General features: G+C 34.9%; 1 protein-coding gene across 1 annotated transcript in view; it reads left to right on the forward strand.

Moving 5' to 3' along the window:
* The first annotated feature begins 969 nt into the window (after positions 1-969).
* LOC128997460 (zinc finger protein 423 homolog) overlaps positions 970-13,868 on the forward strand; it is a 62,362-nt gene continuing 49,463 nt past the window's right edge. The window contains exons 1-5 of the mRNA XM_054423099.1: positions 970-1,065; positions 2,262-2,439; positions 12,711-12,996; positions 13,041-13,123; positions 13,256-13,461. Coding sequence (XP_054279074.1) covers positions 970-1,065; positions 2,262-2,439; positions 12,711-12,996; positions 13,041-13,123; positions 13,256-13,461 — 849 coding nt within the window. The remainder of the gene's footprint in view (positions 1,066-2,261; positions 2,440-12,710; positions 12,997-13,040; positions 13,124-13,255; positions 13,462-13,868) is intronic.

Here is a 13,868-nt window from a genome sequence, read left to right on the forward strand (position 1 = left end):
AGGCGATTTCTACGAAACACTACTCCTCCGTTAAGGATTGACGGATTTTCACAAACAATATGTCAAAATTAAGTATTTTTGTGTAGACGCCCCCTTTCACCAATTTCTGTAATAAAAGCCCTCGGGCTTTGCCACAGGCCATCAAAATCCCAATGTTTTTGTTTTGAAGTATAAATTTTGTTTACTTAAGCAGACGAATAATAATTTGTATTAATTACACATGTTCATAGTAAACACATGATGAACACAAGAGCGTTCGTTTTCAATTTCGATAACTGTGGAGTGATTTATTACATTATTTTTGAGTCGACTCTTCATAAGTCATTGGAAAATGTGACTGTTATTCGTTTTGAAATAACGCCTGTAATACTGTGCAATTGCTTGAATTCGAGCAATAGGTGCACTAGTTGTTTCTAATTAATCGTTATTAGTACTACCACAGACAATATAATACTGTAATATGGTTTCTTCCATTGTCTGTGGTACTATTTAATAATAAAAACATTAAATGTCTCCAAATTGTTCAAGCATTGAAAAATACTTAAATATAACCCGTTTGGTATCATAAAAAAATAATAAGTTATGTGCCTCCTAGTGTATTGTAAGACGTTTCAGGCGTACTGGTACCAAGAATGGTAGGGTGTAGAATGGGGTACTAAGAAATTCTGTCTAGAACGTTTAATTTGTAATTTTGAACAAGAAATTTTAGACATGCAAGTGTCTTTTATTGTGAAGGTTGTTTCCTTACCATGTTTAGTTCAGATAATTGTACTGTACATAATTTATAAAGTGTGTATTGTCCTAACTATAGACTCCGGTCAATTCCCCAGCATCTCGGCTGTCAGCCTCCCAATCCAATGTTAAGTAATCCCCAATTCAGAACTTCACCCTAGACCATAGAGTGTTTTCTTGCGCGCATTAGTCTCAATTTCCCCTGCAAGAGAGTGGAGCGCAATCGTGCAATTGCGCATGAACCATCCCCCGCCATCGCGGGGAAAGCGTGGCAAGAAAATACTACTTCCTGCCATTAGCCTCAGGAACCCGCCATATTGGACGTACTTCACTGTCAGTACTTCACTGGGAGTCTACCCGCCAAAACTATACATCTCCCGCCAAATCCACAAATCTTGACGGGGCGTTAAAAGCAGAGGTTTGGAGTTTGCTACCTCAAAATGTATAGTTCCATGTCGAGTAAACTGATACAATTGAAAAATGTTGGTTTAAAATAAAGTAATTTAAATGTTTCGTAGTAAACACAAATTGTTGAAAGTGTTTGTAAATAACATTCTAAAGCAGTCCAAAAATGTAAACTGAGTTTTTTCAACCACTGCTCTCTGAATGTACTATTATAGATGTTTTCTGGAAGATCAATGGGACATTTTATCTTTAAAACTGATTACTAATTTTATTTAAGACTCTTCACATTTTCAAATTGTTAGTTCAGTATACAAAGAATACATTATGATATACGATATCAAGACTAGAGTGCGTATTTTAACGCAAATATGAGAAAAGGAAGCTTTTAAGGGCTGTATGATAGCTTTGTTTACTGAGAACCATAGTTTAAAAGAATTACTAAACAATTACTACATCAACACGGATACCCAGACATGGTAAAAATGATAAGAACGGAAGACTACATGAAACACAACCACGAATTCAGGATCCACTGTGTTTACTATGCGACGCTTAGACTTTAAATGTATACAATATAAAACGGTAATCTTTTTGTGTAAATTTCTTGAAAAAGAACAAGACATTAAACTGATACATCAAATTAGTACACGTCTCTTAGTGCATCTTGTAAACATATGTATATTTTAATTAAATTCTAAAATTTCATTCATGCTTCATATTTTTAAGATTCGTATTAGGCCCATTTAAAACAATTATATTAATCCGAAGTAAATCAAATATTACAATTTTCTAATACAAAGAGACATGTTGAATGGCACCGACGAGTCTACAAGTATCATATTCAAGGTCCCGGGCAATGGACGCACAACCTGACGTCTACAGTGAACTGCTGATCGAAGTGGCAGCCAATCACAGCATTGAGCACCAAAGGGATCATCTATGATTGGACACTGTAGGCGTGGTTAATTAGAATGATGGGAAATCTCAAAAAAAAGGAAGGGACAGGAGGAGCAAGATGGGATCAGTCTGGAAGAAGATTTGCGAGGCTTAGGACGGGGTCGGATCGAGTAGACCCCACTTAATATATCAGGATTGGTAAAATCTGCCACCTGAATACGTCCTAGGCCAAACTACTTCACCTACTCAGCCCACGCCGAGAGAAGAGGTTCCAGGGGGTCGTCATCCACCATCGAGGACCAGGATCAACCACCGAGTCATCCAACAACGGAGACAAGGGGAGGCCTGGACATCACGAGACGTCACCTCGGGGGGAATTCATCTACCCTCAAGATCTTCTCCTCGGTATGTCAAAATTCAATTATAATTCCCAGGACAACAAATTTTAGAAGAAAGAAGATAAATTTAAATTACATAAAAAAGGGCCTAAGTTAAATAACTACAATTCATTCAAATTAAACCTAACTTAAAAATAAAAATTTAAAACCTAAATAATCGATGATATAAATCATAAATAATAATAAAAATATTATTTCCTGCTATAAAAAACAACAACAAAATAGCCTTAAAGGTTAAACCTGTAAAATAATGTTTTTGAAATAGCCTAAGTAAGTTCTCATTTAGTATTTTATTTTCAAACGTGTATATTTGGTAGCATGCTAAATGTGAATAGTCTTTGTTTGTTAAGTGTATTAATTTTATAGAATTTCATATTAGCCTTGTGGTTTAAGTTTTGTGAACTGGACTTTGGCCAAATGGCAAAGATGTAGATTAATAACATTTTATGAATATCTATATTTTTTTTGTAAAAGGGTTTAATTAATTAAGATCGAGTCGTTTTACATATGTATTATATCTATAACTTTTAAACTTATATACGTGTTCAATTCTCTTATTTTGATACTGGGGCCCCAAAATATTTAATTCCTTTGGTAAATACGTCATTTGATTTATTGATTATTATATAAATGTATTGTGTTTTAAAGGGTTGTAGATTAGAGTGAGTGGTCAAATAAAATTTAGTAACTCATACAATGGTGTCAGTTCAATCAGTTCCTGAGTATTCTCACATATGCCAAGCGAGTATACTGAGCTTAGTTGTAGTCATTTTGTATTTTTCACATTTAAAGTAAGAGCAAAACCCCATAAGTTTACAATCTCAATAAAATAATGTCCCATGTGTTTTGTGTGAGTGTGTGTATGCGCGAGCGCGTGTGTGTAGAACGTAGAACACACCTAACCGGTTCCCTGATATGATCGCTCAACAGTGAAATAACAATTTACACGGTGGCTTTCTGTCTCCCGGTATGAGAAAGACCGCAAACTAATCCAACTAAAAACCATAAAACAAATTTAGGTTTTATAAATGCTTGAAAAAGCACATGTACAATTATAACGCATAATAAAAAACCGTAATCGAACAAATAGATCAACAAAACTTCAAATACAAAGGTTGAAACCTGTACCTAGCTGTTTTTTATCATTGGCCCTGTCTAAAAAAAGCTAATCCTAGAATGTAGCAAAGCTATAACCTAATCCATACAACTCTCAATATTCACTCATTTGCCTTGAAATAAACATTCTGATATGTCGCTGTCTTATAAATCTAACATACTCTAAACTAAACGATTGTTATTTTACCTTTGCTATACATACGATTTATTTCAAACAACTATAAAATTACACATAACAACACAAACAAGACAGACACCCTAGGGAGCACAACACTCCCCTTTAATTATTTTGCTCGAAGGAAACCAACAAAGACGTATTCCCGAGGGACCCTGTTCCCAGACAGCCCTGGAGGCGCCCCCCTCGTCAAATCCCTAGGGGGCCCCAGGCATTACTGTTATTGCAAATACTTGTACCACCTGAAGTGTACCTGCTGTTTAGGCCCGGGGGTGTTACAATCTTACAATCACAGTGTTGCTAGCTTGACACGAATCCAGGTGGGATGGGAATACAGTCGTTTGATGTTAGAAGGAAATATTTCGGGAATTTGGTGGGATTTATATTTGCCGACAGTGTATGTAGACAAAGCACTTAAGACGACCCCCGTCAATAATCCTGCCTTACTGAAACTGAGTGTTATTGAAGACGTATTACAGTCAATAGTCTTTATAATCAAAGATTTTACAGAAATAGACAAAGAAATTATTCGCTAAATGTTAATAAATTAAAATTAACAATATATTGAAAATTCGTCAAAATAGAAGTTAGCAGAATTGGTTTAGGATACTTACATACAATAGTATATTTACTTTATTAAGACAACCTATTAATGCATCCAACACAGTTAACGGAAATAAGTCACCGTTTCCTGTTTCATTAGGGCATGTATGTTGGAACTTTAAGTTTGTTCTTCACTCTGATGTTGTGTGCGTCAATTTGGTCTCTGATATTTTGTGTTGCGAGTATGATAAATGTAAAGGATAATTACTATCAGGATTTTAAGTCTGATAAACAATGGTTTACATCGTTCCGTTTCACACATTCTATAGTATGGTCCTTAGGATTTTCTTACAAATTATAGTGTCATGCACAGTGCTAGAGTGGCCTCACAGAACAATGCCATGAAAAGAGATTGAAAAAATAGAATTCCCTCAAGTACTCGTAACTAAAATAATCTATAAGCTCCTACATTAAAAAGGCACCCAAGGAATTTAAAATACACACTTGATTTAAACATGTATTTTTTTAAACAAGGATCTGCCTACTAGAAGATAATCCACCAACTTAATGCAGTCATGATCAAGTACTTTTACACTCACTTCAGTCGTAACATTTACGACAACTAGCTACTTAACTCCTTAAACGCGATTAAGATGTTCACAGGAAATCCTCATTGGGGCGCTTTCGTGTCACCCAATTTAAATTTAACGCAGCCCATATCAAAATTAGGAAGGGCCCATTCTGACGAAATTACCCTAATTCAGGGAGGCGCGTAGGAGAAGCGCCTGTTTTCCACTTTATTCCGTCGTCACACACCCAAGCTAGCGCCTACGCCGGCGGTGGGTAAAGTGGCCTTTTCCGTTGACTGTTGGACCCATAGTCTCTAGGGATCGGCTTGGCTCCGTTTTGAACCGCCTCGGTGGCTTTCGGAACCGTTTGAACTTCAGTGGTTAGAAGACGCAAGTCGGTTTGCACCAGGGAAAGGCTATTGTACATTTTTGAATTTGGATGGTTCTAAACAAAGCCATGGTGTCCTTTTTTGCCTTTTAATAAACGGTTTGGCTAGAAAACAGGTTTAAGTCATTTAACTAAGCTGTAATCTCTCTGAACACTTATCCTAAAATTCATATAACAATTAAAATGCGTACACAACGTTATTCGCTGTCTAAATGAAGTGACTTTATGAAATTACTGATTAGTCTTGATTGACAGAACCGTCCTAGAATAGAATGACTCCAGTGCTGTTTAGAATCATTCTGATTCAGTTAAATCGAGTACTTAATCTTTTAAATGTGAATTCCCGACTTTCAACAGACATATTTAACCTCCGTGCGAATACAGCTGTGCCTACGTATTCTTCCCTCCTATTCGTTATACTCCTTTGAATTAACAATTGATGTATGAATATATACAGAAATATTTAATCAAAGGCGTGTTCCACTAAGTGTTTATGCCGAAGACATGATCACCAAAAAATGTTTGTTAAAATAGAGCTATCAACAGTGATATCTAAGTAGTAAATATCAGCCTCATTTAAGTGTTCAATTCACGTAATCTCATAACAATCAATGAAAAAAAAACGAATTGTGGAAAATTATTTTTGGAACATACTAGCTACTTTAATACAATAAATAACACGACACAACTGATCTTTGTAGTGGAATAAATTAAAAACGGAAGGGAGTTATTCGTAGACAGCCCAGAGCGTTATCGGTGAGTTAAAGGTCCCTTATCACCCCCCCCCCTAAAGCCCCCGGGGCTTCAACCCGGTATTTACTACCTCCCCCGCCCAAAGTCTCCCAAGATGTGTATGTATTCATTCTACGACAGTTTATCTGGGATTGCAAATCCAACATAAGATTTATACAATGGAAGCCGTCTTTGAAACAGCTGTTTGATTACGTTACATTGGCAAAATTTTGTTTTTGTATCAGTGCATCACATTCATAATATCATGTATGGACGTATTAATAAGTATTTTAACCCAAACGTGTACGAAGGATGGAGTGGGATGATTTTATTTTAATTTATACTACTATCTTCACATTCTTACAAAATTGCCAAGTGTTTACTTTTGTTCGTAGGTGAAAAAATGGGGAAATATTTAGAAACAGGGAATTTACGCCTTGATATTTTTTAACTTTAACTTTTTTTAACGTTTTTATTAGCTCGCTTTCTTGTCCGTTACAAATTTTGCAATCGATTTTATACTAAGTTCCCGATGAGCCAGAGACTTGAAACTTGAAACATAGCTCACAAAATGGATGACAATGCAATATTATATAATTTAATTTTCATATTCCGTTGGGCTACGCACCATGGGCTTGTTTTTATTAGCTCGTTAGTCGCTTTCCTAAAAATTTTGATATCAATCTTAAACGAAGTTCCCGATGAGCTAGAGACTTGAAATTTGAAACATAGCTCACAAATGGATGACAATGCAATATTATATCATTTAATTATCATATTTCCCACGGGATATGCCCCGTGGGCTTCCAAATTTTCCATGTTTACATTTTGAAAGAATGTAAACATATCAATTAATTTAAGTCAGCTGTAAATACTTAAATTTGACAGTTCGAAGAGCAGAATATTAAGAGGTACAGGTTCTGCTCCAGATATATTCTAAAAATATAAAACAAGCATTTTAAAGTAAAGATAAAACATCTGATTAGAGATAATAAGGTTTTGGTTTGTTGTATTAATAGTCAAAGGTTATATATTAACAGGCCATATAAAATATATTTAACATATTTACACATTAAAGACTAAAAATTTGAAAATAATTTATAAATAAAAAACTTTTTTAAAACAAAACGTGTTTAAACGCACTAAAAAGTATAAAATAATTTATAAATATATTGAGAGTAAAAATACTTGTAAGATTTAAAACGAAAAACGTTGGGTGCATGCATTTAATGGATAATAATACATTAGTTTAATAGGTGAAGGTAATTGTAAATTATCTATTGCATGCACCCCACGTTTTTCGTTTTAAATCTTATAAGTATTTATACTATCAACATATTTATAAATTATTTTCTACATTTTATTGCGTTTAAAAACGTTTTGTTTTTAAAAAAGTTTTTTTGTTCATAAATTATTTTTACTATAAATTGAGATGGTAATGGATTTAAGCGCATTCTAAATGAGTAAAGGACGAGTGTAGAATAGAGTGAGATGCCTTGTGTAGCTTTTGTAGTGGCTTAAATCGACTGTTTTTTTGTCAGAATTATCTACTAAAGCCCAATGATCAATGACGGTTAGATCAAGTTTTGAACTACCAAAAGCTACTGACTTTTATTAGTAAAAAACCGGTAACTTTTTCCTTTTGATTATCAGGCAAGCACTGTAACCACCCAATTACCCATATAAGACCCTAAACTTAATATCAATATCTGGTTCAAAGAATGTTAATACAAATTCAATAACAAGTTTACAAACACAAACCGCTTGTAAATAAATATCTCGGTAAGAAAGTTACATTTTGTTGTAAACAAGAAAACTTTGTATAGATGATAAGGTTGAAACGTAAACAAAATTTTCTAATCATAGAATATAAGAAAATAGTTAAAAAGTCATCTTCTTAAGTAATATCATATACAAATTGAACAACATTTGAGTATGAGTTAGTCAGTAATATTTATATTAAGTACGCACAACTTAGTTGTTTGATCAAAAGGGCAATAATTTGATTTACAGCAAAACGGAGATTTGTACATTCATCATATATGAACTCTATAGTTAATTTTAACACAATTTTATTGACTTAACAAATTTATAATTATAATATTGTTCATTGAGTTATAAATACTCCATCAGTTACTATAACTCTGTTGTCAAAACGCTGAAATGTACGTGGTTAATGTTCCTGGTTGTTTGAATTGCCTCACATGAGGTATTTTCCCTCAGGAATCAAACCCCAACCATATCCCGTGGGATCTCTATCCAAACGGGACTTCATCCAATCGCTAACTCCCTTTAGGACTTCGGCCTCATGGCGCAGTCCCCATAGCAATTCGTATACGTCGAGTAGCTATGTGGTCAATAACTAAGCCAATCTTAAACATAAGGAATAAGAAAAAAATATATGCTGGAAATATATTTACTGTTCTTCTAAACATGGTTAGGTCTACTATTTTTGCTGAATACACAATTTTGTGGCCTATGTAGAAGGCGACTTTGACTATGACAGAGTACAATTTTGCAATTTTCATAATAATGTGTTCCCGAACATGTATTCCAAAGAGTTATGTTTAGTTATAACCAGACATTGCATACGAGTCATTATTTACAGTTTGAAGGTACGTGTATAAACGAGATGTGGACCGTTGTATTTCTCAATCAATATATTTGTCTAGATTCGTGGTCTTCGGGTAACGGCCGTCAAAATTGTGGAAAACACTTTCATTTACCGACGTTTAGACCTCTATGTAGTGTGTCAACTTAAGGGAGACTTGAATAACATTTGGATTTAATTATGTTCTTGAAGAGTTGTATATGATTTTTTATAGGATCTTCGTGTGTTTAAGGGAAAGACAACCACCCTGGCTCAAATTATAGTGTTTATACTGTATACAGACTTATGAAGGAAGAACCTGTTACGATGTTGATATGATGTTACAGACGCCCTGGTAGTCCAGTCATTGAGTAGTGGAGGTTCAACAAAATTAATTCAAAAGGTTTTTCAACGGATTTCATTAGTTTTATACCTCCACACAACACAAAAAAAAGTCTACCAAAATCTGACTTGGGGAAGTAACTGAATTATGGTATTTAAATTAAAATAATAATTGCTCCGTGAAAAAAAAAACAGATAAAAATATTTTAGCTATATATAGGGTGTAGTATATCGTTTTTAATGTTTTGAAGGGTGTGGAAACTAAAAATGCAACTTAAAATGTGATTTGACGTCATTTGACACCACAAAATTGCCGCCAAAATATTTTCCAAGGAAGAAAAACTAAAATAAAACTCACATTTAGATATAGGGTGCAGTATATCGAATTTAATGTTCACAAGGGTGGCAAAACCAATTATACAACTTAATATATGATTGTATCTAATTTAAAAGCATAAGATGGAAGTCACCAAAATACGCCCCATGAAGGAAAGTTGAAAAACTTACCTTTAGAAATAAATAACTTCTTGATCAGCATTGTACGTGTTATAGTCCAAGAATTTTAGGAATAATAAAGCCATTCGACCTAACAAATTCGGACTAAGTGGAAACTTTGCACAGTTGTTTAGTAAGCCTAAATAAATAAAATTTCAAAAGTCCCCATAAATCCCTGCTGTGCTTCAGCCGCCATCTTGGAAAATGGCGGCCAGTTTTCACTTTTTTGACAATATTTCACAAACTATTGGTATTAGAGAATTTTTGTAAATACAAAAGTTAAAGAACGTCTAAAAATACATCTTTTTTATATTACAAGGTTTGCTCTATATCTAATGTTTATTGAGATAAATAATAAAAGTTAGTATTAAATAAAAAATTCCCATGTTATTCTTATGGAGGAAAATAAAATTGTTGCAGTTTGCTTATTTATGGATATAATTTTATCAAACTTGGCAAATTTATTTATTATATAATAAGCTATTAATATTTAACATAAATATACACTTTAGTACCCTCCCTATAGCAGTAAACCTAGTACTCGTTAAATTTAAAGTTATTTAAATAGGGAATCTATCTTAAATTTTTAGGATATATTTTAGTAATGATCCAGTCCGGCAAATGGAAATTTATTTTTTTTAACAATAGTTTTCCCTTATTAATATTAGTAAGTTTAAAGCTCACTCACTATATTTTCACTACTATGTAACTACTTACATGGTAGGCCTACTCATTACTCCCGGTATAATTATGTTGACGGTTAATATTAGGAAATTCAGCCTTAAAATCCGGACTTAATGTGGCTGAGGCACAGCCGGTATTTTCAACTAGTCTCACTGTGCTTAACTGTGCAAAATTTCAATTTAGACCGGATTTTAAGGTTCAATTTCCTAATATTTACCGACAAAAAATATACCGGGAGTAATAACGTAGGTACCACTTAAGTTTTTAGTAGTTACATGATAGTGACAAAAAAGTAAGTGGGCTTTAAATCGTAATACCAATAAGAAAAATGATTAACATTGTTAATATGATTGAAAAATGAATATCCATTTGCTAAAACTATATCCTAAAAATGTAAGATAGATTCCCTATTTAAATAACTTTAAATTTAACGAGTAATAGGTTTACTGCTATAGGGAGGGTACTAAAGTGTATATTTATGTTAAATATTAATAGCTTAGTATAAAATAAATAAATTTGCCAAGTTTGATAAAAATATATCCATAAATAAGCAAACTGCAACAAATTTATTTTCTTCCATAAGAATAACATGGGAATTTTTTATTTAATACTAACTTTTATTATTTATCTCAATAACCATTAGAGATAGAGCAAACCTTGTAATATAAAAAGATGCATCTTTAGACGTTCTTTAACTTTTGTGTTTACAAAAATTCTCTAATACCAATAGTTTGTGAAATAATATTGTCAAAAAAGTGAAAATTGGCCACCATTTTCCAAGATGGCGGCTGAAGCACAGCAGGGATTTATGGGGACTTTTGAAATTTTATTTATTTAGGCTTACTAAACAACTGTGCAAAGTTTCCACTTAGTCTTAATTTGTTAGGTAGATTTTCCTAATATTCTTCCACTATTATTAAATTTACGGAAAATAAATTACAGAAACGTCTCTTGAAATAGCCTATCTTTGGAACTAGGTTTTAGTTTTCAATCTTAACTTTTATAAAATACCAGTAAACTAATATGCAACTTAAAATGAGATTTTACATTATGAGACGGTAAGACGGGGTACCGGGGCACATGAATTATTTTTACATAGGATACTGTATTAAAATAATGGTATAATAGTGTAGAAATAATTCGATTTCAATGAACACACTTTTTAATATAAATACAGCCGAGAATTCATACTGCTAATAAAATACTGTTAAAACTGACTAAAGTGTTAAACAATAGTCCCACATATCTATCATTTGTCACCTTTTTAGAGATTGTTACTATGAAAGAAATTACTCTGTTACTTATTTTCATTGAAATCAAGGGTTTGCCCATTTGTGCATGTGACCCCTTTACACTGACCACATGTCAATGCAGTGAATTCCTTGAGATCATGGTATTTGTTCATAACGGATAGTTTTCCTATTCCATAGGGCCTCTATTTGGTACTACATCCGCAACGAGCGTGTATGAAGAGTATGAGCGTCTAAGGTTTAGGACCAAGTACCCTTTTTCCCTTTTCAAACGTGTGTTCATTGAATTTGATTTATTAATATTTTAAAATACCATTATTATTCCCTATGTAAAAATAATCCATGTGCCCCGGTATCACATCTTACGCCACCGTCTCATGATGTAAAATCTTATTTTAAGTTGCATATTTAGTTTACTAGCATTTGTAAAAGCTAAAATCGCCTTACTACAACTTGTAAAGTCAAGTTTTTTTTAACTTTTCTCCCCATGGGGCGTATTTTTGTGATTTCTTCTTATGACCTTATATTTTATACAATCATATTTTAAGTTGCATTTTTGGTTTTGCCACCCTTGTAAACATTGAATTCAATATACTACACCCTATATCTAAAAGTAAGTTTTATTTTAGTTTTTTCCCCATGAATCTATTTTGGCGGCCATTTTGTGGTGTCAATTGACGTCAAATCACATTTTAAGTTGCATATTTAGTTTCCCCACCCTTCAAAACATTAAAAACGATATACTACAACCTATATATAGCAACAATATTTTTATCTATTTTTTTTCATGGAGAAATTATTATTTTAATTTAAATACCATAATTCAGGTACTTCCCCAAGTCAGATTTTGGTAGACTTTTTTTTGTGTTGTGTGGAGGTATAAAACTAATGAAATCCGTTGAAAAACCTTTTGAATCAATTTTGTTGAACCTCCGCTATATATTTCTCTTTAATTACCGGACTATGGGTACCAAGGCAGAATCCTCCTTCGGTTCCGAGGGGCACAGACCCCCATCTCGTGTTATGGCGTTTCTATGGTATCTTATGGTGTTTTCATGTTACAGACGCCCTGGGTACCGAGGCAGGATCCTCCTGCGGTTCCGAATGGTAGAGACCTCATCTCATGTTAGGGTGTTTCTATGGTATCTTATGGTGTTTTCATGTTACAGACGCCCTGGGTACCGAGGCAGGATCCTCGTGGGGATCCGATGGGCACACCTCCCCCCCGAGCTCTTGTTATAGGTAGTGTTTCTATGATATCTTATGGTGTTTTCATGTTACAGACGCCTTGGGTACCGAGGCAGGACCCTCGTGGGGTTCCGAGGGGCACACCTCTCCCCCCGAGCTCTTGTTATAGTGTTTCTATGATATCTTATGGTGTTTTCATGTTACAGACGCCTTGGGTACCGAGGCAGGACCCTCGTGGGGTTCCGAGGGGCACACCTCTCCCCCGAGCTCCTGTTATGGTGTTTCTATGGTATCTTATGGTGTTTTCATGTTACAGACGCCCTGGGTACCGAGGCAGGATCCTCGTGGGGTTCTGAGGGGCAGACCTCTCCCCCGAGCTCCTGTTAGGGTGTTGCTATGGTATCTTATGGTGTTTTCATGTTACAGACGCCCTGGGTACCGAGGCAGGATCCTCGTGGGGTTCCGAGGGGCAGACCTCTCCCCCGAGCTCCTGTTAGGGTGTTGCTATGGTATTTTATGATGTTTTCATGTTACAGACGCCCTGGGTACCGAGGCAGGATCCTCGTGGGGTTCCGAGGGGCAGACCTCTCCCCCGAGCTCCTGTTATGGTGTTTCTATGGTATCTTATGGTGTTTTCATGTTACAGACGCCCTGGGTACCGAGGCAGGATCCTCGTGGGGTTCCGAGGGGCAGAGACCACATATTATGTTATAGTGTTTCTATGGTATCTTATGGTGTTTTCATGTTACAGACGCCCTGGGTACCGAGGCAGGATCCTCGTGGGGTTCCGAGGGGCAGACCTCTCCCCCGAGCTCCTGTGCTACCCCTAACTCTGCCTCTGATGTTCCTGACGCCGAACTCACCTTCACCGTAGGAGTCACGGAGGCTACACCTTACGCCTGTCAGTTTTGTGACAAGGCCTTCCCTAGGCTGAGCTACCTCAAGAAACATGAACAGGTGAGTTTCTTTTGTAGTAGTAAAGTATCGCATAATGTTAGGAAGTATATATATTGAGAAAGATAATTGATCAATCCGTTACTATATGAGAAAAAAGGAAGGCTGTGAAAGCCTCTCTTTTAAGTTTAGGATATACCTTTGAATGATTAGTGTATAATAATTTATTACATTTATTGTCTAGGAACATTTAAATATCTTACAGTGATTTATGAAATAATAGTACGCTCTCTTTCCTTGACGAAATTAGGTGAGATTTAAACGATATATAATTCGTTTGAAACTGAAACATTCCTAAAACAAATCCAAAGTGGTCGGTTGACCTTCAATGGCAGATGTACAGTGCCTGTCTGTCCGGAGCACCTGTGGTATATATCTGACAGCTAACGGTGCAGCGATCTGGTAATTGG

The sequence above is a fragment of the Macrosteles quadrilineatus genome, unplaced genomic scaffold (assembly GCF_028750875.1).
Source record: "Macrosteles quadrilineatus isolate MER2022 unplaced genomic scaffold, UCM_ALF_1.0 Scaffold_6__1_contigs__length_79288215, whole genome shotgun sequence".
Lineage (NCBI taxonomy): Eukaryota > Metazoa > Arthropoda > Insecta > Hemiptera > Cicadellidae > Macrosteles > Macrosteles quadrilineatus.